Genomic DNA, 24,919 nt, shown 5'->3' on the forward strand with positions numbered 1-24,919 from the left:
CCCCCCAAAGCCTAGCCCCGCCATCACAAATCCCCTTTTGATTCATGTGATTTTCCTTCGATTTCATGCCTTATCTGACCTCACCTCTCTACTGGTTATACAATTTCTATGTTGCTTGATGTGAATCCCAAGAGACTCGAACCAAATCTGGTTCAAAGTCTCTCATTTCTCGATTATTCGTCTATGTTCACTCCGATACTTGTGAGTATGAGTATTTTCGTATTTTTGGGGTTTCAAATCTCTGGTTCAAACCTTATTTGATTCGCTTCTGTCTATTTTCTGGTTGAATCCGTTTAGATCTCTTTAGATCTGAAGCGATTTTGTGTTTGTTTGGTATTTCTCCCTTAAAATTTTCTGTTTTTATTATTATTATTGACCGATTTCATTTACCCTAAAAGTTAGGGCTTTGATTTCTGATGGATTTATGCAAAAAAGGTTTTAGCGTTTAAATATTTTCATCTCTGATTTTCTTATTTACTTTTTCGACTGATTCTTACTTGATTTAATCAAGCTCCATCTATATGTCTTTGTATTTCTTAGGGTTTCGATTATTTGACTATTTATTCTACTGTCTTTTGCCCGTTTACCTTTAATTCTGTCAATTAAGTATTAATTAATTCTACTTACCTAAATTAGGGTTTGGGAATCAGCTTTTCTTTTAGTACCAGTATTGCCTTATTAAGATTTTACCTATTCTTACCTTATTTATGTGATTAATTATTCGTACTACTGGCTTGATTTTGTGTTCTGACTCCTAATTGATTTTGGAATTAGTTCTCACCTTATTTAACCTTATTCTTAATTACTAATTGATTCAGTGTGAGATTTTCCTTAAATTAAGTGATACTTAATCGATTCTGTCCTGTTAATTGATTCATGCTGACCTTAATTGATTGTTAATTGATTTTCATACCTTATTTGTGTGTGATTGGTTCATTACCTTATTTGTTTTACTCTATTGTATGCATAAAAACCCTTCCCTTGTTCTAATTTTGAACACGCTTTACAAACCTTCAACAGAATAACTTTACCATTCTCGAACTCTCTGTTCTCACAAAACCTTAAGTTCTCTCTTTACTCCTTTGTTCTGATTTCTACACTAAGAGGCTCTTATTTGGTCGGTTGAAAGCCAAGGCCAAATTCTCTGGATTTTAACTGCTATTGTATTCCTGTTTGCTTTCTTCTCAACTGGTATGCCTTAACTCCTACTATTCTGTTCTCCATGCTTTATTTGATTAATCTGTTTCAATCTTCAGCATGATTCTGTTTGCCATATGACTGTATGATTCCACTTAGTGATAATACTAAACTAAGTTGTCTCCAATAATGTGAAACCCTGTCCAATTCAGTTGTACGTTCCCTGTTCTGACTATTGTTAGATACTGCAAGCATGTAATGTGTGGCTAATTCCGTATGTTAGTTCAAGTATCCTTGCTTTTGTGATTACTTTAAATGCTGGTATGAGTATCTAGTCTGAACAAATATCAACTTAGTTGAATTATATGCTGAACATGAGTTTTGTTTGTGCATTTATGTTAATGTTCTGTATGCACTGGTTTCTAAATATGTCCCCCTTACCCTTACCCTTCTGAAAATTAGCTATTTTTCTAAAACTGTCCCCTTACCCTCTATGTACTGGTTTTCAGATTGCTACTCTTAGTCCTTTAGGTTCCTACCACTCTCAGTGTGACCACTGCCTAGGGTCCTTGAAATTCCTCTGAACTCTGACATATTGGGGTTGGTCTTCCAATCTTTTATGAACTGTTTCTTTGAGTGTGGCCCTGGTGTGAGCATTGCCTCGGGTCCCTGAGGCCCTTGGGAACTTTGACACACTAGGAGCCTAATTTTATGTGCTATGGATGGACTACCATTATGCTTCAAAGTTGCTATGTTTGAAGGCCTGGTTCCCAGGTTCATATTGGGCCTACGAAGGCTCCCTATAGTGTAATGGATAGTGCTATGTAATTTATTCATTCCGGGTTGTAATAATCTTTGTACTAAACAGATTTGGGGCTTATTAGTAAAAGCTGGAGGGGGGGTTTCCTTATATCTTTGTTAAACTCGGATAGAAATCCGGCCTATAGGTTTATTGTATTATGTGAACGACATACTTGTAGAGATCCTGCCTATCGGATTTTTCTGATTGTTTGTGACTCTGTATTTCCACATTTCTTGGCATACTAGAGATACTGCCTATAGGTCTCCTATTAACTCTGCATTAGAAATCCTATTCATAGGATCTACACAGATTTCCAATCCTAACGTGCATTAGTGATCATGTATATAGGATTCAATTTGTGTGAATTAACAAACTTTCCTGGCGATGTACTTAAAATTCTGCCCACACGTTATTAATAGATTTCACGCCTATAGAAAATTAAAATCAGCTTCAACTTAGATACCATGCCTATAGGAACAAAAGGAATCAAATCAACACCTAGAAATCATGTCTATAGGATTCAAACTAACAAATATCATGCGTGTATGGTGAAATCAGTTTGTAAGCTTAGAAATCATGTCTATAGGAGTTAAATTAATTTTGCAACTTAGAAAGCGTGCCTACATGATCTAAAAGGGATAAAACATGTCATTATGGGTTAAAATCAGTAACTTGCTTAGAAACCATGTTATAGCTCTATAATTAACTGTTGTAGATACCATGCCTATAGGATTTTGTTAATCACTTAGGCAAATCTGTAGGGTTATTAATGATTCTGGGGTCTAAAACTGTCATATCTTACTGCCTCAAAGTGCCTAGATTCAAGGCTTAATAACAATCAGTAGGCAAATTGATAGGTCCCGAGCCCGCCTTAGTAAAATGCTATCTTGCAGTCTATTTCTGCTCATCTAGACACCATGCCTATAGGATCCTAAATTAACGAAATCTGCTGATTTAGCTGCGTGCATTTGTTGTCTACTTGTGGAGGTTAATATGAGCCCTTATTTGCTCCTTACATGATAGTCCTATTTGAATATTGTTTGTCGCCTAGCTTTTCTCATTTTAAACAACATAGGTCAGTCTAGAACTACCCTACATAGAGGTCCTAAATACCTCCAGGACCATAGGTAAGGGATGGGTAGTGCACGCATAAGGCACGAGTTAGAAGCTATTAGAACGCTTAGGTAACAACTGAAAGATAGTAATTGGGTAGTAAAGAAAATGATAGCCCATGCACTAATGCTATGAGTAAAACCCCGACTTGAGGGAGTTGCAAAGCGTTGCATGGAATGATCCTATAGGCTAAAAAACTTAGGACCACCATCTGTCCAAATTGTTTTCTTCCCTTCTAAGACTAATTCGCTTAATTTAAGTTCGGCCGGGACCCACCGTTGTGGACCTCGAGAGGTGCCTAACACCTTCCCCTCAAGGTAACTTCGAGCCCTTACTCAATCTCTGGTGATGTAAACTAGTTTCATGAGTTAACTGCTCTAGGTGCCCTAACGCACCTTAATCCATTAGGTGGCGACTCTTCAAATCCCTTACCCCATCCATAAAGGAAGGGAGTTGTCTCAGAAATGTCAAAACCTGATTTCGCGAGAAAAAGGGGGCGCGACAGCATGGTGATTGTTCATTTTATTATTGTTTGAAGTTGTTCTGATCGGGTCACATGAAATGTGCATCCGAATTTGGAAATTAGGTATCATGACTATGCCATGGGAACCGTACCCATAGTCACGATGATTTATTATAAACACGCCTAAAGCAAACTACGAATGTTCAAAGTATTTTCTACACTAGTTACGAATGCTCAACGTATTTTCCACACTAGTTTATGTATTAATGTGAGGGCTATAGATTATGAAATTCATTTGTGGATGGCACGCCTCAATTTATCTTGAAATCTATAGGAATACGCTTTAATTAATCCCATCATTTGCAATTTTCGCAGAGTAAACTGAGCTGGACCCATGAGGTTCCCAGATTCGACTTTATTTGTATGTGCTATATATACAAGAAACAATTTCAATCACAAAATAAAACTGTTCATACAACCAACAACGTGGAAAGATCACACCTTAAAAGCCCAATCATTTTAACTGAATGTCCATATCCTCTTTCAAGATATTAGTGTTTGGCCCACATCTGGGCTCACATCAAAGAGGCCCAAAACTAGAGTTGTACAGAAAGACTAAAATGGACAAAGGCCTTCATACGGAAACTTTACATGCTTGCCGAGCCCAATGAACATTAAATCAAACAATTATAATGGTCTAAAACAAATAACAGAACAGAGTCGCGAAAGGGATTATCAAAGAAATTTTATCATGTTTATATCATTAATGAAGATAACATATGATCAGAGTAACAAAATTCATATAGTTCTGCAAACAGCTTTCAGATAAATTACAGCCATCCTTAAGTTCGAACACATCTATATGAGAATTGCAGAATACATCTTTGACTCCGGATTTGAATTGTAACAAAATTTATACTCCAATTGAGAAAACAGTCCTTCGCACATATCTTCATAATCCTAATTCTTCAACTTATACCCATTGGAATTTACAGAGGATGCATATTCTACAAGACCATTTACCAAAGATAGAAAATCACTTAAGTCCTAAACTACAAATTAAACTACATTATGGCCAGATCTGGAATGACTAGTCCTTGAGTCAATTACCTTATTAGAACATAAAAGATAAACCCAAATGTCAGCGATTAGACCTCAAATATAAGCGCATGTACTTAATGATGAAATATAGGCTGGATTCTAGATAAACATGTGAAGTCAAATATAATTCAAGTCATGAAATCACTGTTGAAACAATCTGCCTTTCAGATGTCAATCTATAACAGGCTTCAAATAATGACCATATCAAAACTAAACTTTCTATTCATATTCAAAGCAAGATAGGCGGTAGATGTAAACAAACACAACAAATGTTTTCAGAAAAATACCCAACATTTTATTGTAGATCAAAATAAGATATAGATGTGAGATGTGTACCTAAACTTGCCAAATCAAGGCTAAGAAAACCACTACTGGATGAGCTCAACAAGATTAACAAACAGAAATAGCAGAAGTCGGCTTATATTCTCAATCCACAACAGCTTATGATCCAAGAAAACACTAAACTCAGCAGAAGAAAACCCAAACCACAGCTTCAAGAATCCATTTCTCTTCTCAATCCCAGAAAAACAAAAACTTCAAAGACTAAAGAAGAAAGTTTCCAGTTCTGAAAAAAACAAATTCTTTGAGTGTGTTTTCTCTTTTTGTTTTGCTATGCTTTCTGCCGTTTTTCTATCTTTTTTTTCCTCCCCTAGTGATTGGAAAAGGGATCTTTTATAGAGGAGATTTAGGGCAACAGAGCCTGTTTTTCCTCATTCAAATGCACCCCTTAAACCTTTAACTTAATTCACTTACACCCTTGCCCATAGAATTTCCCTCTCTCTTTCCTAAAATGGTCCTTGTCAGCCCTTATCTAGAAGCTTCCATTTGTTAGGATAAGATTCCCTCAACCCCAATTCAACTGAACCCCTAGTACTCTTGTAATCACCCTTTTACCATTCTGTTTTTAACCCTTCAGTGATACTGGACCTCTAGGCCATTTAACCAATAAGCCCAATATCCTAATTGGGCTTTTGCACTAACAACCCTAATTCTGAACCCATCCAATAAATAGAATCAAATTCAAAGAAGGTTTAAACAAACAAACTTGGTTTAAAACGGGAAAACATATTTTTAAAATGCACTCAAAAATAACATTAACAAATGCGATTAATCTAATTAATGAGTTATTACTACTGACGAATCAATCATGACCAGAAAACAAACTTTTAGACATAAATTTGTTATCACATGAGGGGTTATGTATAGGAGGAGAGGTATACCGATTAAATCGCCAAAAGCTTCGACAACCCGGAGAAAAGCAGTAACGAATCGATTGGAACTCCGACGAACAAGAAACTCGGCCCATGGTGGAAATTGTAACATGAACACTGGCCGGACTTTCTTTCACAGCTAGTGCTTCATGTCACAATCCTCAACATATGCCAAGAAAGAGACGAGGTAGAGGTTTCAAGCCATTTTGGACAGTTAATGTTTATTTTCCCGGAAACCAGCCAATCTGTGAAATAGGCCATCCTTAACATTAATCGACTCCTCACGTTGAAAATAGGGGATTCAAGTGAGTTTCATCATGAATTGAGGGCCAGGTCATGAGAAATCGAACAAAAAGCAAAAAGTTCGGATTTTATTCTTAGATTTCTAATTCGAAGAAAATGAGTGGTCTTTTGGAGGAATCAATGGCGGAATATGAACGAGGGGGTGATGGAGGTTGTGTGGTTGAAATATGAGGGGATTTGGAGGTAGTCCGCCGCCGTGAGACGATTTCCGGGCGGCGGAGGAACGGCGGAAGGGGGCGGCGGTATTGAGAGACTGGGATTTTAGGTCTAAGTTTAATTGGGGTGAATTATGAGGCCAGGGGGTTGGGTTTAGTCTTTTAATGGGGTAAAAGAGTTGAAATGACGTAGTTTAGAAGTGCATCTATGTCGTTTTGGTGAGGGGAGATTGGACCGGGTTTTGAAGGGAATTGGCTGGACATGGGCGTGGGTGGACTGGGATATTTGGGCCATTAGAAATTGGCCCAAACCAAATATTTGCACATTTCCTTTCAATTGTTTCTTTCTTTTCTTTTTCTTTTCTTTAATTTTAAAACCCTAATTAAATTAATTAAGTCCTAAATTAAATTCTAAATTAATATCACCTATAAAATCAAACTAATTATCTATTTATAATAATTACAAAATTAGTTAATCCTAAATTAATGAAGAGGAAAATACTAATCTAATATTAAAAGCTAAAATGTAAAAAATAAAAAATACTTTTTTTTGTGATTTTCATTTTAATAAAGCAATTAATTAACTAATTTATCCTAAAATGTGAACACAAAAACCTAATATGCAATGCAAGAAACTTTTGATATTTTTTGGGGTATTTTTCATGATTTTAACTAAATAAAACGTGCACAAAAATGCAAACAATTAATGAAAATCCTACAAAAATCCCATAAAATTGACAACAATTTGAAAAAAAAAATCTATTTTCTTTACTTTTGTAGGAGTAATTCTAATAGGGCAAAAATCACATGCTCACACTAAGCACTGCCTTCTCTTTGCACGAGACTAAGCCCTGTCTCAAACCTTGCATGAGGCTAAGCCTGCCTCCATATTTGCATAAGGCTAAGCATTGCCTTCTCTCTGCATGAGACTAAGCCCTGTCTCGAATTCTGCATGAGGCTAAGTCCTGCCTCCATATTTGCATAAGCCAAGCATTGCCTTCTCTCTGCATGAGACTAAGTCATGTCTCAAATCTTGCATGAGGCTAAGCCCTGCCTCCATATTTGCATAAGGCTAAGCATTGCCTTCTCTCTGCATGAGACTAAGCCCTGTCTCAAATCTTGCATGAGGCTGTGCCATGCCTCCATATTTGCATGAGACTAAGCCCTGCCTCCCTGTATGCGTTAAAATCGGACGGTCCAATTTTCGGCCATTACGACGCTTCGTAAGCACGTCAGTCAAAGGCTCGAGGGTACGGTCGAGATTTACGCTCGAGGGGCTCGAGACAATACAGGTCGACAAGTATGAAGAAAAAGTGGGAAGTTCCCAAGGCGCATGACTAGGGCTGACAACGCCTAGTAGGCTGGTTCAGACCTGTATCCTAGCATTAATTAGCTGTATCAATCTCATATCTTTGTAATGAATGCATTTGTACTATATGGGGATTCCCCCTGATATATAAGGGGGATCCTTGTCACTTTGTAGGAGGATCTGATACTCAATATCCAATACAAGAACATTCTCTCTGCTCTCTAACTTAACATATTGTCTTGTTCTTATTGCTTCATCTATTACTTACATTTATTGTGTTCCATTTATTGTTCTTCATTTATTGCTTATTATTGGCCATAAAGAGCCGCCATTGACTTTATCATAGCTATTATTCGTCCATCGACTGCCCCCGGCAGGATATCAGACTCGATCTCGAGACCTCGAATAGGCAAGCTCGTGGCCCCGATTATCAGCTAATTGGTTTGGTTACCACCTTGTTCTTAAGCTCTTATTTCATTTTCTAATCTCTTACTTAGCATCTATTTCCTAAACAACTAGCATAAAAATAGATCACGTATTTTTAGAACCACAAAATCAAATCTAATTGTAACTACCATTTTCAAGGTAAACAGTTTGGCGCCCACCGTAGGGCTAAAAATAATAGTGATTATTTTCTTGCTGGTTTGCTACCAATACTAGAAATTACAGCTATTGCAACCCTTGGAAAATTGTTGCAATAGACACGCTAACTGTCCCTGTAGGGCTATTGGGACGGATTTAGACGCGTTTCGGGATTCAGCGTTACAATAGGTCTGTTGGAACGGTTATTTGCAACGGTTTGAAAACTGTCTCCATATATAGGGATATTGTAACGGTTTGGGCTTGTACTATTGTTCTACCTATATGAACGGTATTCTTTTCTGTTGGGACGGTTTTAAACCGTTCTGGTATAATAATACAACCGATTTTATAAGTCTATTGCAACGGTTTTCATGATATATTGCAACGATTTTTGTGATATATTGGAACAATTATTAGTATCCTATTGCAACGGATATTATAACATATTGCAACGGTTATTAGGTGTTTCTCTTATTATTTGCTAGGTCTATTGGAACGGTTATATTCTCTATCGCAACAATTCACAATTGTAATTTCTGAAATTTATGGAAGCAAAATGAGGAATATTTTCCTATTCAATGAACTTTTTTACACCATAACTTATATTAACCACGAAATAAAATTAAAATATCCAACTAGCATTATTCTTATACAAAAATAAAATATGAATACGTTGTTTGATCAACAATTCAAAAGTCAAAATAGATGAGTTTGCATACAAAAAGTTCTAAACTAAAATATCCTTAAACATAATAATAGAAAGTCTAACAACGATCAACAACACTCAAAGTAAGGTCTTCGTCACTGCTTTCATCCGCAATTGCTGCACCTACAAAATACAATGAGAAATTAAAGAAAATTTTTAGGATAATTGAATCACAAAGTAATTGAATGACCAATTTGATAAGTCGAAAATGATCAAACTCTCTAAATTCTTAAATTTTTCAGCAAAGTTTCCTTTGTAAATATGACTATCCCAAAATTTTCAACCTGCTCAAAATATCATTTGAAATACCACTATTCCAAATTTTTCAACCTGCTCAAAACATGATACAATTTTTATGCAAAACCTAAGATCCATCCACAAATCACGAGAAGAGTAGTTGTACTTTAAGCTAGCGTTTGGTCATAGATCCCAAATTTATTTTGAAAAATCTGATTTGGGTAAAGTTTGGTTTGAAGATAAAAATGTGTTTGGACATACGATTTCAAAACATATTTTTCAACTTTATTTTGGGAAAACATGTATATAATTCCCAAGTTTTAGAAATTTGGTTAGCTGAATTTGAGATTTCAAATATGTGATTTGAGTTTTGGCCAAAATGTGGGTCAAATTTATGGCCAAACATGAGATTTGAAAATAAATTTCAAATTAAATTTGGGAAAATGTATGGCCAAACAGGGGCTAAGCAACACACAACAAACTAGAATCCGCAACAGACAAACCAAATCAATCTCAAATGTCCCGGATGTTCAGGTCCCATGACAGATGCAAATGCCTCTACGGACTCATTGCCATTTTTGTTTTGTTGGGCTTCAATTTTCTCCATTGCAGCTTTCAAAGCAAATTCAAACAAATAGAACATATAAATAAAAAACAAACTAATAAAAACAAATAATTGATCTCGATATAACATCAGTTAAATATAATTTGTATAATTCTACTAGCTGCATCTTCATCTTAGCACTTGTATGATCGCCCATCTTTCCTTTTTCTTGTAGCTACAAAGACTTCTTTTGCTGATAAAGGATCCGAAGTTACCCTCTCGTTTTCCTAGTTACATGAAAGTGAGTTAGCATTCCTGACGATCTACCATGAACTAAACAATAGCCAAAAATGAGAAATTTTTTGCCATGACTTGCTAGTTACACACCAACTTAGAGCGAACTAAAGCAAAACTTCTTTTTCCAGCAGTGTGAGGATTCTTCAACTTTTTTCGATTCTCAATATTAATTTGGGACATTCTCTGCAAGAAGAAAGAAACATCAAACAACAACTTACAAGTAGGACATGAGAATTATAGTAATAGGACAATTTCATATCCTCTGTGCTCCATTCGCTCTAACCTCTACCTTTCTTTATATTCATTACAAGCAGATTTAGAGATTCACAGACTGAACCATTTTCTTTCTGTTGCATTCTTTATTTTTCTTGGGATCTGTTTGTCCTTTTCATGAAAGTCCACAACTAAAATTTCTTGTGTTATTTTGTTGGCACTCCTTAGTTTCTTATCTACTTATTCTTGGCTATCCTGAATTATCAATGAATAACTTCTTTATCAAAATTCAAATTATGGTTCTCCAATTTTTACTTGCTGGGGTGTATATTATATATAAGGGTGCAACAAATGCTTTGATAGCTCCAATGGAGAAATATGAGAAAGATGCCTTGTACTCTGCAATTCAAGGTTTTGTTGGAAATGAATGGAATGGTTCATATCTGTTTTTTAAATAGCAACAAAGTAAAAAAGCAAAAAAACCCAGCAGCCGTTAAGCAGAGAAAAAAGGGAAAAAGACAACAGCAGTGTATACATACTATCAAACCAACAAGCTGCATTTATCTTTGGCTAGTCTTTAAAAATAGCAGTAGCAGCGAACAGAGTGTATGCAGTAGCAACAAGAAGAAGTTTATGCAATAGCAACAAGGAGGAGGAAACATCTCCAGGAACTTTAAGAAGAACTTCAAGAAGAAGAAGAAGAACTTCAAGAAGTTCCAGAAGAAGTACACATACCTGGAGTTTCTCTGAGTTCCAATACCTAAGGAGTTCCTTAAACTGAGAAGCTGGAACATCTTCAGGGATATTTTGCAGTGGAGTTTCATCATTATGATAGGCGTCAAAGTGATCTTTTTTCAATCTACTTTTGTGCTTTCTCCAGGCAGCTTGTACTGATTCCAAAGTATAGTTTTTTTCCAGCTTCAGGAATATCATATTTATCCTATAATTGATATCAAATCTGTTAGTGCAGAAAATATGAAAGATTTTCAACCAAAAGTTAAAAGTTAAGAAGTTCAGACCTTGGTATATTCCCATAGAAGAAATTTCCATTGCCCATCGCAGAGCTATTTCTCAAGGACTAACAGCGAGTGAAAGAAATCTGTAACACATTATCATGCCGAGAACTCAACAGATTACCCATTTAACACCAAATACTCTTAAGACATGGTATCAAATCGTAAAAGACTGAGAACTAGTTTCACTACATACATACTATACGCTTATCCTATTTTAACCAAGTTAAACAATAATGTATTAGGAATCGAGCTCGTTAAAATTCTTACAGAATATTATTAAGTCCTAAAAATGTGTGTCCAACAAATAGATATTACACAAAACTTCCAATCTCATGTTATTACATTCAAGCAAGTTATTTCACACGTAACCTTTATAACATAAACAATAACTAGATCATGAGATCTAACCCAATGTCAAGTATATCAGTTATATTACATCCAAATTTAAGAGTAATACATGGTTAACACATAGACCTTCTGGATGATACGGTCTCCACACCCTGTTGCATATTCCAACAAGAAAGAAGAACATAATATATTAATTGATCTAATGATCTATAAGATGCAATTTGAAGAGTTCTACCTTGAGAGCTTATACTAATATTTATGAGCAGAACTCTAAAGATTAGAAATCCAGTAACTTCAACAACAACAAATAAGCCAAATACTCTCTGAAGTATGCAGTAATATGTGCCCGCTAAGTAATATTTATAGTCAAGGCCTTACTAACTAACATCACCACTTATTTCTATGCCCGATAAGTAATATTTCACTATAATGTTTAAATCAGACTTAGTGTGAAATTCTAAAATCTTATTTTTTTCCCAGTCAAAGAGAGAACAAAGAGGAAAAACATCAAACAGAATAAGAAGAAAAGCAAAGGACAACTTACAGTCTAAAACATGTAGATTTAACACATCCATTATTCCAACATCCTAAACAGTGAAAGTAGCTAGAAATTTTTAGATTTATAAGATACGAAAGACAAATTGTTCTTTAAGAATTAAACTCATGCATCAACAAAGACAAATATCATAGGATGAATTGAAGTAGTATACTAGCACTTGAAGTCAAGAGTTGATTCTGGAATAAGTACCTCTCCATTGCATTCTCGAGAATAACTTTGTCCCCAAAATGCACGATTAGCAATTTTATCTACATATTACAAACGAAATCAAAATGTTTGATAACAAAAGTTCCTAAACCATCTAAAATTTCAGCAATAATTCAAAAATCTTCTTAAGGTTTCAGGACAAAGATAGCATTAATATACTGGGTGAAAGTGGCGTACGTACGAAACTAACATAACTACGAAATATTAACTTCGTTAAAGATGGAATTGTCTCTATACAATTTTCTCTCTGCTATGATAGAAGTTTTTGAAAAATAGGTACCTATACTAGTTTCCTATAGATTTCTGAAGGTGGTCAACTTCAGATTCAAAGTGAGAACTGAATCAAAAGCATATCGTGAAATTATAAGAAGGGACCAACAATCAACCATCAACATTCAGTTGCTTATCTCTTGATTATTGATATGACCAAATTTCCAATCTTAGGGAAAACACTATAGCGTTGAGAGATGCGAAGCGGAACCAAAAGTAACAAACTATTCAACACAAAGCCTACACACAAAGGAAAGAAAATAAATTTCTTTACTAGAGCTTACCTTAACAGACCTAGAAGCGCGCCCTATTGAGGTGTGGCCAGAGGGGAAGACTCGCTGGAGATAGGATTTGACGGAGGGATTGGGGTTGGAAACAATTAGGGCTTGAGTGCTGGCTTTCTATATTCTCTAAGTGGGTATTCAGTAAGTGATATCACATATTCTGAATAAAGACCACTTATTAGGAATAAGAATAAAAATATTAATAAAAAAATTTGGACCGAAAGGTCGATGTTGCGCGGGTTTAGTAAATTAGAGAAGGAAAAATTGGAGGGAAAACACAACCGTCCCCATAGACAACTCTATTGAGACGGTTTAATATATCGTTCCTATAGAGTAATCTACGGTGACTGTTATATGACTATTGTAATGGTTTACTTTTATAACAGTACCACTAGGTTCGCCAGGCTATGGGAACGGTTATAACCGTGACAGTAGCCAGTCTATTGTAACGGTTCCATAACCGTTGATAAAATACCGTTGCAATAGGACAAATTTCTAGTAGTGTACATAACGCAAGTTATCTTTCACACTTTTTCTTGTTCAAGATCTTTGATTTCAGGTCAAAATGTCTAACTCAGTAAACGCACGTGAAAGCAACAATCTTGAAGACCATGGAGAAAATGGTGTTGACGTCCCAAGTGTTGGTGTACCACCACGAAACCCTGAGAATGCACCAGAACCAATTCCCGTGGACGTGGTCTCGCGCAACGCTCAACACGTCGAAATAAGCTCCCACACCAACAGGAGAATACACCAAGAAGATCAACAAGAAGCTCAGAAAACCCCGGCTCAGGAAGAATAAGGGGTTAGCCTTCATGCAATCTTCGAAATGTTGCAAGCACGACAGCTGGCGATTGCTCAGTTGCAAAGCCACAAAAAAACTCCCAGCACGGTAGCTCGGGAAACGGCTCCCCGAGCCGAGCAGGTACTAGGAAGATCAAGCAACAATGGGCCGGCTGCCGACCCCGCTATCATAAAATGCTCGAGGACCTCGCAAAGAGGGTCGAATCGGGCGGAAGAAGATAGAAGCCAATGACTAGGGTAGAATAACCGAGCCCCTAACACCGAAAACATATATACTTGTACCAAGTAATCGAAGAATACATTCCATCAAAGCATTTCGCGTTTCAAAAGAGTCTGCTATTTTTGCAAAAACGGCACTAGAGCCAAAAATGTCCCGAACACTCGGGGACTAGCACCAACAATTCAAAGCCACATGACCTCCGGGTCAGAAACGCCAATCTCATAAGCCCTCGGTGAGGCAACTCCATGTTTACAAGAAATGGCTCCCGAGCCAGGGAATTTTTGATGACTCGGGGACTGCCGCCAATAGCCAACCCCATCGACTTATCAAAACTTGAAGCCGTATGACCCCCGGGTCGGAGCTTCAGACTCGTGAGCCCTTAATGAGGCAACATCGCGATCATGAAACGGCCCCAGAGCCAAAAACGTCCCAAACACTCGGGGACTGACGTCGAAAACTCAAGACCACATGACCTTCGGGTGAAAAACTCTGAAATCGTAAGCCCTCAATGAGGCAATATCGAGTTTACAAGTAATGGCTCCCGAGCCAAGAAACTATCGATGACTCGGGGACTACTACCAATCGCCACCCCCATCGACTTATCAAAACCCGAGGCCATAAGACGGTATGCGGGCAGCCTCGGTCTCGTAAGACCTCAAGCAAGGCCCGAACCACATATGTACCAAGTGATCAAAACTACAAGACCTCAAGCAAGGCATGAACCACACTTGTACCAAGTGATCAAACCTGTGAGACCTCAAACAAGGCATGAACCGCACTTGTACCAAGTGACCAAAACTATAAGACCTCAAAGGCATGCAGAAACTTGTAAGCCCTTACAAAAGGCATAATCCCAATCTTAAAGTTAAGGCTATATATCGAACTTGTAAGACCCCTAAAAAGGTGTACCCTCGATATAGATGCCGAAACTATTTCACTCGAGAACTGAAAGGCTCCGGCCAAACACAATGACTACGGTCATAAGGCTGTACCAGCCAAACTAACGCGACTCAAGGACGCCCGACGTTTCTATAAAATCACAGGCCTTCAATTACTTCGAAAAAACTTCAAAAAGAACCGGTTAAACAGGCTACCCTCGACATCAGGCAAAAGAGCTTCGACCATGTCAGCTCCAAACTAAAGGCTTCGAGATACTCAGCCACCGGGCCAAACCTCCCGAGGTGCTCGATCATCGCCATATAACGGCTCACAATCGAGGTTTTTATCAAACCGTCCAAGAGTCAGGGAAACGAAACTTCAAAAGTCCTTAGCGAGGGAAAAATAAAGCCTACTAGAGGTCGTACCGACCCAATACGTAAGAGCCACTATCGCCAGCCCATATAAAAGGTCATACCGACCCGAGGCGTAAGAGCCACTATCGCCAGCCCATACTAGAGGTCATACCGACCCAATGCATAAGAGCCACTGTCGCCAGCTTATATAAAAGGTCATACCGACCAAAACGCGTAAGAGCCGAAGGGCCAGGTTTGAATTCAAAAACTTGAGGGTCAAATGAGCTCGAGTCGAAACCCGACTCAGAGACTGAACCCAAAACATTTAACCAAATATGCCTAAGGGCAATAGCCTAAGAGCTCAAACGCCGACTTATACTAAAAGGTCATACCGACCAAAGCGTGTAAGAGCCTACGGGCTAGCCTAAAGGGCCATACTATGAATCTAAGGGTTCCTTTTAACTCGGAGACCAGTTCTTCTGACTGATGGCTAACAAACATCGAAAGGTACATAAAAAACAAAGTCGCAAGACTTCTTTTGTACACATATGTGAAAGAATACAAGCTCCATTTACAATGTACTTTGAAGGTACCATATACAAAATTAGAAAAGGAAAGGCCTAATCTACGTCCCTCTCGGGGACTACGACCCATCGGTCTCTTTCTTGTTATCTTTGGCATCGGACAGAAAGAAGTTAGCGTCGTATTCGTCCGCCTTTGCCTGCTTTATCTCTTTCGAGAGATAAAAGCCCCTAACATGGATCTCCTCGAGGGTTTCCCTTTGAGATTTGCACCGTGCATACTCAAAGCTTCTGCTCTCACGGTCGAGAGCCTTCTCAGCTCAACTGGAGCATCGGCAGCGTCCTTCAAATAGACCGCCGCTTTCTTGTCACCCTTAGTTTGGCTCATTACGGCTTCGGCCCGGGTATCCACGGTCTCTACCTTCATCTTTAAAATTCCGATTCGAGCCTTGCAATCATGCTCGTTCGGACCAGGCTGTTCGCTCGAATGTTCCGGGACTGCACCTCAAGGGCGGAAGCCTTGGCCAAGGCATCCTTCTGGGTCCCGACCTGGGCTTTTAGCTCGTCGCGCTTAACCTGGCCAAATTTGCCCCAAAGTCGTTCCAGGTCCTCCGTTTTTCTCTGCAGCTGAAAGAGGAAAATATTAGCCTGCAAAAGCAGAAGGTGGAGCATGCATTGGCTCAAAACAAAGGTTACCTGTCTTTCAAGATAATCCTCGTAGTTCCGACTTCGATCCGCCTCATAGCGCAGGTACGCCAGCTCGTCCTCCTTTTTCGTACAAAGAAGCCTAAGAGATTTCTCTCCATCCAAAGCTTTCCGCAGCTTGGCCTCATGGCGAAGCAGCTCGGACTTAAGCTTGTCAAAGCCCTGCAAAAGAAAGCTCAATAAGAAAAGGTAGACGCGAAACTGAAAGAAGTCTATGCCGGCTGTCAAAACTTACCATGAAGCTAAGCCGCTGAGCCTCACCAAAGGTCGAGCATACATCCGATGGCTTAGTTTCCTCCGAAGTACCTTCGATAGGACAAGAGGGAGGCGGCGGATGACCCTTGTCCCTCGAAGTACCTTCGGTGGAAACATGAAACGGTGGTAAGGATGGAACTATTTTTTCAAGAATAGAGGCTTCAGAGGCCGGAAGCTCGGCCGACTCGTCTCTTCTAAACCTCAGAAAAGGACTCGCTTCGCTGCGAGCATCCTCACACCCTGAAGGCTCCTTCCGTTTTTTATCAATCCTCGACCCCGAGGTCGGCAGTCTCTCCTCCTCCCTAGGGGACACGGCCTCATCTCAGAAAATCCTCCAACACTTGCGTTGGCAGAGTCAGTGCGCTGTAAAGAAAGTACCTTTCTGAGAAAATAAGCCACTATGTGCCTACCATGGTGTTTTTCCTCCCATTTCCCCTTAAACAAAACTCGCCAGTTACGCTCATTATAAGTCGAGCGAGTCGCCAGCTCCCGAGCCCAGTCCGTCAGGTCAGAGACCTCGCACGGCGTCCATGAAATTGTTGCAGAAAGGGAAAGGAAGGCGCATTTACGGAACCTGCCTACGCCATAAGCAAGACTACGAAGGCACAAGTATATCAATTATGCGTGAAATTCCATTCCTCGGGAAATGGCAGAAACTCCATAGGGATAACATCAACAGTTCGTACTCGGACGAATCGGCTCATCCATCCCCGATCCCCGTCTTTGCCATCATCAATAACGAAAGGCGTGGCGGATTGACTTCGTAGGGTCAGCAGACCCCGATGGTGAAAAGGCCGATACAGCCTGATGAGATGACTAAGAGTGAATTCGAGCCCTGCCTCTTTCGTGAAGAACCTAATCATCAACACTATCCTCCAAAATGATGGGTGAACCTACGCCAAGGTAACCCGATATTTTCGATAGAAGTCAAGCACAACCCTAACAGGGGGGCCTAGCGTGAAGGGGTACGTGTATACGTTCAAAAACCCCTTAGCATGATCCTGATGCTCTCTCCCAGGGAAAGTACCCGCAGTACTACCTTTTCCCCCCATCCACAGTCTTTCCTCACTGACTCAAGGTGCCCCTCTCCTACTAAAGAAATAAACTTCGAAACATACTCCCGATGACCCCAAGCATCTTGATTCAAAAAGCCTTCAAGGGCAGAACTGCCCTCTCCTCGCCGAGCGGACCTTGGTGTGGCAGCCATAACTGTGGTAAAACTAGAAAATTCGAGAAAGGCCTTCAAAGTTGAAATGGTGAAGGTCCTAACACAGGAAAGGAAAGCTCTATAGAGGAGGATGACTACTCGGAATAGCGGAATCCTCAAAAGAAGGAATACAACCCTATATGTGGAGAGAGCGGCGACTATCCGCCTGCCTCAAAGGCCAATTAAAGATGCTAACTAAGCCATTTCTCGCTTTGGGAAAATGTACCAACGGAACTGCCTTGGTCGCTTCATAGCCGCGTCGTGCAATTAACGCTACCGTACGATATTTCGAGGATAAAAAACCCCACATCATTACAAGCCTCGAGATGGTACCCGATCTCGAGGACTTCTATCAAAAAGAAGATAGGCTCCAGAAAGCCATTGACATTATTACAAGCCTCGAAATGGTACCCGATCTCGAGGACTTCTATCAAAAAGAAGATAGGCTCCAGAAAGCCATTGACATCATTACAAGCCTCGGGATGGTACCCGATCTCGAGGACTTCTATCAAAAAGAAGATAGGCTCCAGAAAGCCATTGACATCGTTACAAGCCTCGAAATGGTACCTGATCTCGACGACTTCTATCAAAAAGAAGATAGGCTCTAGAAAGCCATTGACATCATTACAAGCATCGAGATGGTACCCGATCTCGATGACTTCTGTCACAAGGAAGGTACGCTCTAAGGAGCCATTTATATCATTGTAAGCCTCGAGTTGGTACCCAATCTCGAGGACCTCTGCCAAGAAGAAGATAAGCTCTAAAACCCTACTCATATGGGTTTGACCTCAATGTGGTACCCTCCCTCGAGAATTTTTGCTATCGCAAGTGCGGATTGCTCAAATTCCCCTTCGGATCAAGTTAAACATTTTCTCGGTTACTTTAACCTAGGGGCTATTCAAGCCCAGTCGTACCCTCATCCGGGGTCTATCTGCCATTCCTTGGGGCTATATTCCTCTAAGTTCAAAACAAGTTTCCAAGTCGCCCGAGTTCGAGCGAACTCTCACTTAGGAATCATTTTCGAAAGCCTACAGGCTATATTTATTCTTAGACATCCGAGCAAATCCGCCCTCGAGGACTACTACGGGGTCTAAAAAGCTAAGTTTCATTCTGAAAGTTTGAATCCCTATTCTCATTCAACTCGAAGTCTGGGGTCTCGACGACCCAACTTTAACAATCCAACCCGGGCTCGGTCCAAGGAATGGCAAAAGGATCCACAGGGAATCGGGTTAATCAGTCAAGAGCCAGAGAAATACTTACGCCCGGGCTCGGTATTCGTACCGGTCGGTAGAATCACGCATTCAGATTCTTCACAAGTGAAGATAAAGGGAAATAAAGCATAAATCAGAGACAAATTGAAGAAATATCTTTTTCATTAATAAACGACGATTACAATAGCCCACGAGGGGTCCTTACACATGATTACAAAGCCCACAAAGGGTCCTTACCCAGAAACAAAGAAGCAAAAGAAAATACATACAATGAAAGCCAAGAGTCTAATCTATCCTCGTGGGTGCATCCTCGGCAGCAGTGTCTTCGAAGCATCATCTCCTCGGGGGCTTCATCAAGGTCTTCCAAAACGGCATCTCCAAGGGAGAAGATGAAGAAGAGGAAAACGACGCAGAAGAAGCACAAAAGGATGAAGAAAAAGCCATAGCCCGCCAAAGAGCAAAAGCTTTTACTAGGCCGAGAAAATTACAGCCTGGTGGAAGACTTGGCAGGCGTAGGCCTAACCTGCACAACTACTTTGAGTCCACTTCTTGGAACATTTTGCCGTGTAGGTAGTGGCCGATAGTGCCGCTTCACCCCACAGAAAGAAAAAGGGATGAAGTGCCATACCAGGCCGGAGTAGGGAGGTGAGCAGCGGAGTAAAGCCCGAACACCCTCATGAGCAGCGGTGTAGAGTTCGAATATCTTCCTGAGTGGGAAGAAATCGGTACCCCTATTTCATCATCTCGAGCCAACGACGACAGCAGTAGTAACAACAACAAGTTAGTGCAATCCCGTTCGGAGGGAGATAGCTTCGAGAAAGAGGCATGGCATGACTAATGAAAATATTGCCGTATGGCCTTATGGCTACGGTTTTCAAACATAAGAAACAAGGATGGATGAGGATGAAAGGAAGAAAAGAGTAGAAGAGCAATGGAATGAAGTTTGGGTTCAAGAAAGCCCCCATTTATAGGAATATGGCAGCATAACCGACGGCAATCACTTCCTTTTTGAGAAACATATTGACAGAGGCAATCAATATTTTTTGGGAGACGAATCGGCGGCAACATTATTACTTTGAAAAAAATGAACTGATAGTGCAATAAGTATTCCTGGGAAATATGCGCCAATGGGACGTCTCAGTTACCGCAAAAGTTGATGTCATATACCTGACGTCGTCACAAGAGGCTTGACGAGATCGGTCTCAGAGCCGTTTCTTATCATTTTTATCTGAGAAACGCGGGGACTATCTGTATGCGGTAAAATTGGAGGGTCCAATTTTCGGCCATTACGGCGCTTCGTAAGCACGCCAAAGGCTTGAGGCTACGGTCGAGATTTACGCCCGAGGGGCTCGAGACAATACAGGTCGACTGCCATAAAGAAAAAGTGGGAAGTTCCCAAGGCGCATGACTAGGGCTGACAACGCCTAGTAGGCTGGTTCAGACCCATATCCTAGCATTAATTAGCTGTATCAATCTCATATCTTTGTAATGAATGCATTTGTACTATATGGGGATTCCTCCTGATATATAAGGGGGATCCTCGTCACTTTGTAGGAGGATCTGATACTCAATATCCAATACAAGAACATTCTCTCTTCTCTCTAACTTAACATATTGTCTTGTTCTTATTGCTTCATCTATTACTTACATTTATTGTGTTCCGTTTATTGTTCTTCATTTATTGCTTATTATTGGCCATAGAGAGCCGCCATTGACTTTATTATAGTTGTTATTCGTCCATCGACTGCCCCCGGCAGGACATCAGACTCGACCTCGAGACCTCGAATAGGCAAGCTCGAGGCCACAATTATCAGCCAATTGGTTTGGTTACCACCTTGTTCTCAAGCTGTTATCTCATTTTCTGATCTCTTACTTAGCATCTATTGCCTAAACAACTAGCATAAAAATAGGTCACGTATTTTTAGAACCACAAAATCAAATCTAATTGTAATTACCATTTTCAAGGTAAACACTCCCTATTTGCATAAGGCTAAGCACTGCCTTCCCTTGCATGAGGCTAAGCCCTGCCTCTCTTTTCTTCCATGAGACTAAGCATTGTCTCCCTTTCTTGCATCAGGCTAAGCCTTGCCTCCCTATTTGCATAAGGCTAAGCACTGCCTTCCGTTGCATGAGACTAAGCATTCTCTCCCTTTCTTGCATGAGGCTAAGCCCTGCCTCCCTATCTGCATAAGGCTAAGCTCTGCCTTTCCTTGTCTAATACTTTATGTTACACTATCTGAAACCTAGCACTATTTTGCCATTTCCGGGATTAGCTCTATCCCGATTCTATGCATGACTAAGCTCTATCTTATTTGCTTATATGATCCACAATCATGTATCGGCACTTCATGGGCTGATATATAGCCAACTTGTCCAAAGGCTTCATAGTCCAAAGGCATCATCCTCATAGCCTGGAGACACCATGTCATGGCCTGAGGATCTCTCAATACTGTACATCATTATTCAAAGGCGTCATGGTTCAGAGGCACCATTCTCATGGCCCGAGAACATCATTTCATGGCCTACAAATCCCTTATCTCATGATTTATGGCCCGGGACGTCATGGTCTAAGGACGTCATCTTCACTGTCCAAAGACAACCTTCATGGTCCAAAGGGAATTTGCATCATGTTTAAATTCTCGCAGTAATCTATATATTTGCATGCATCGTGTTTTATGTTTTGCAGGATATCTAGGAGGTAACCGTTCTTCGAACAGGAGCAACGTCGCTCCGGTTTACACTCATACCATTTTTATCTTGTTGTTATCTCAAATATAACTAATTCTCACCAATTACTCACCTTTACCCCATGACCGTCCGGATACCTGCCCTGTGATACATCCGTTACAATTCAGATTCGCCTTCATAACTCCGCATAAACCCATCCGATACTATCCTTCCCAAAAGAACCTTTTCTGAAAAATACAATTATTCCTATAACAATTCCATCGGTTTCATTCACCGTTGGGTCCAGAACTACACATGACCTGATTCCTGTAAAACAAAGGAGATGTAGGCAGCTCAGAGACTAGGGTTCGGCCTATATTTTTAAAAACACCCACATTAGGTCAAAATGGGACATCATTTCTTTACGCGACAACTCTTCCATCCTTCCCGGGTAAAGAGGGGCGGCTGTTGATACCCAATTTTTCCCTCATATATATTTTGAAAATGCATATATACTTTCAAAATAGTGCATGAGCATCAACCAGTATTTTTCCATAATTTTCTGTTATTTTAAAAGGATTTTAATTAATTTATTCTAGCATTTTATTATCTAAATAGTTACTAATTACATCACAAATAATTTTATAGTGATTTATTACTTGATTTTTATCATTTATATTTATATTAAGCTTTAATCATTTTATGAATAATTTTATTTGTACCTTTCGGCTATAATTGCAATAACTTTGCAATAATAACCTATATATGCATAACATTATTTACACGAAAAATGAACTTTTTATATTTTTATAATATTAAGTAATTATTTTAAATTATTTTCATATACAAATAGCATTTTTATCATTTATTATTTTTATAAATTATTTTATTAATTTAAGTGGGTATTTAAAACATATCCCTTTTTAATTAAATTTTTGGACCTCCCAGCCCAATACTAGCCAACCCAATTATCCTAACCCATAACCCAATACCCAAACCCAGCTACCCACACCCAAACCTAGCTACCCACACCCAAACTCAAGTACCCGTACCCGCCTTGCCTAAATCTAATCTTGGTCGTTGATCTCAGAAGATCAACGACCCTAAATCAACTGACCCCTTTTAATGTACCAAACCCAAAACCCTACCCTCATTTTCCCCCATCCCGCCGCCTTTGGATCGCTTCTCTCCTCTCTTCTCTCTCACCCCCCTCAAACCCTAGCCCCGCTGTCACAAATCCCCTCTTGATTCAAGGATTTTCCTTTTATTTCATGCCTTATCTGGCCTCACCTCTCTACTGGTTATACAATTTCTATGTTGCTTGATGTGAATCCCAAGATACTCGAACCAAATCTGGTTCAAAATCTCTCATTTCTCGATTATTCCGTCTATGTTCACTCCGATACCTATGAGTACGAGTATTGTCGTATTTTTGGGGTTTCAAATCTCTGGTTCAAACCAGATTTGATTCGATTCTGTCTATTTTCATGAACCTAGCTATTTTTTGGTTGTATCCGTTTAGATCTCTTTAGATCTGAAACGATTTTGTGTTTGTTTTGTATTTCTCACTTAAAAGTTTTTGTTTTTACTATTATTATTGACCGATTTCATTTTCCCTAAAAGCTAGGGTTTTGCTTTAAAATTGATTTCTGCAAAAAAGGTTTTAGCATTTAAATATTTTCATCTCTGATTTTCTTATTTACTTTTTCGACTGATTTTTACTTGGTTTAATCAAGCTCTATCTATATGTCTTTGTATTTCTTAGGGTTTCGATTATTTGACTATTTATTCTACTGTCTTTTGCCCGTTTACCTTTAATTCGGTCAATTCAGCGTTAATTAATTCTACTTACCTAAATTAGGGTTTGGGAATTAGCTTTCCTTTTAGTACCACTATTGCCTTATTAAGATTTTACCTGTTCTTACCTTATTTATGTGATTAATTATCCGTACTACTGGCTTGATTTTGTCTTCTGACTCCTAATTGATTTTGGAATTAGTTCTTACCTTATTTAACCTTATTCTTAATTACTGGTTGATTCCGTGTGAGATTTTCCTTAAATTAAGTGATACTTACTCGATTCTATCCTATTAATTGATTCATGCTGATCTTAATTGATTGTTAATTGAATTTCATACCTTACGATTCGTAACTTGTTCCAGAATAATTCCATAATTAATTAAAAGCGGTTAAAAGGTTAAAAATGCACAATAGTTTTAAAACATGTGATAAATCAGATAATTAGGCCAATTATTAATAGTTTAAGCGACCGTGCTCGAACCACGGAACACGAGAATGCCTAACACCTTCTCCCGGGTTGACAGAATTCCTTATCTAGAATTTCTGGTTTCGCAGACTTTTAAATAAAGTCGATTTTTCTCGATTTGGGATTTAAAATAAACCGGTGACTTGGGACACCATAATAAATATCCCAAGTGGCGACTCTGAAAATCAAATAAAATAATCCCATATCGAATAATGTCACTTTAATTGGAAAAACTCCCTTATATCCCCCCTCGGGTGGTAAAACGGAGGTGTGACAGCTCCGGCGACTCTGTTGGGGATAGAAACCTAGAACTTTCGGTTCAGTGTTCAAGAATTCGAGCTTAGAATAACTTCTATAATTGGCTTTTATTTATTATATTGTTTATTACATGTTTGGGCCTGATGTGCTAAATGCCGCTTTTTAACGCTTTGATATTATTTGAACTGTATATAAACTGTTGCGAAACCTTTCTCTTCTCATCTTCGGGGAAGTGCATGCTGGCGTGGCTTCTTTTCTGTTAGTGTCATACCCTAATTAAGAATGAAGTTCGGACAAGTTACAAAGCCGGATGGCCTTTTTGGTTCCCGGTACGTAGCCCTCCCTCGGTCGAGTTGTCCGCTCGGGTAAACCAAGTCTAGAACAATACACCCAGGTTTTAAACATAGAATAACTCAGCCTCATACCGGATTCCTAGTAGGAACGCTTGTTTGCATCATGTGCATTTGACTTTGGGGACTCAACATAGGGGTTGGGTCTGTCTAGGACAGGTGTACCCAAAAATCAAAAGACCATCCTGATGCATTTTTACGTGCTACTTGTATAATTATTTGCTTCGATTTGCATGTTGACCGGTTGCTAGAATAGGGAGAAATTGGGAAAAATCAAATTGAGGTATGAGAGAGATAATTACCTGCCTTTGAAAATCAGGTGTCCAAAATATACCGAAACTCTGCCGAAATTTTGAAAAAAAAAGA

The 24,919-nt window shown here is 39.3% G+C and overlaps 1 protein-coding gene and 1 long non-coding RNA gene across 4 annotated transcripts; both read right to left on the reverse strand.

The window, feature by feature from the left end:
* On the reverse strand, window positions 3,949-5,328 carry LOC109225777. Its single transcript, XR_002067985.1, has 2 exons — window positions 4,953-5,328; window positions 3,949-4,625 (listed from the first exon to the last, which is right to left on the reverse strand). It is a non-coding gene; the product is annotated as an uncharacterized LOC109225777 (long non-coding RNA).
* On the reverse strand, window positions 9,566-13,011 carry LOC109225778. Of its 3 annotated transcripts, XM_019390552.1 has the most exons (6): window positions 12,858-13,011; window positions 12,286-12,344; window positions 11,193-11,272; window positions 10,909-11,113; window positions 10,051-10,143; window positions 9,566-9,950 (listed from the first exon to the last, which is right to left on the reverse strand). In XM_019390552.1, the coding sequence occupies exons 3-6, from the start codon at window positions 11,228-11,230 to the stop codon at window positions 9,858-9,860; spliced, it is 429 nt and encodes a 142-aa protein (XP_019246097.1). In that variant the 5' UTR covers window positions 11,231-11,272; window positions 12,286-12,344; window positions 12,858-13,011; the 3' UTR covers window positions 9,566-9,857. The 3 variants fall into 3 exon arrangements, with proteins under 3 accessions (XP_019246097.1, XP_019246098.1, XP_019246099.1); XM_019390553.1 differs by lacking the exon at window positions 12,286-12,344; XM_019390554.1 differs by lacking the exons at window positions 12,286-12,344; window positions 12,858-13,011 and adding an exon at window positions 12,082-12,242.

The sequence above is a fragment of the Nicotiana attenuata genome, chromosome 5, assembly GCF_001879085.1.
Source record: "Nicotiana attenuata strain UT chromosome 5, NIATTr2, whole genome shotgun sequence".
In the NCBI taxonomy this organism is placed as follows: Eukaryota; Viridiplantae; Streptophyta; class Magnoliopsida; order Solanales; family Solanaceae; genus Nicotiana; species Nicotiana attenuata.

Bases quoted from the DNA above. Each gene is read 5' to 3' on its own strand.
- LOC109225778 (XM_019390553.1), bottom strand. From the start codon at position 11,230: ATGGGCAATGGAAATTTCTTCTATGGGAATATACCAAG. The intron at 11,114-11,192 runs GTCTGAACTTCT...TATCAATTATAG, and splicing joins TTCTATGGGAATATACCAAG to GATAAATATGATATTCCTGA. The intron at 10,144-10,908 runs GTATGTGTACTT...TTCTTCTTGCAG, and splicing joins GGAACTCAGAGAAACTCCAG to AGAATGTCCCAAATTAATAT.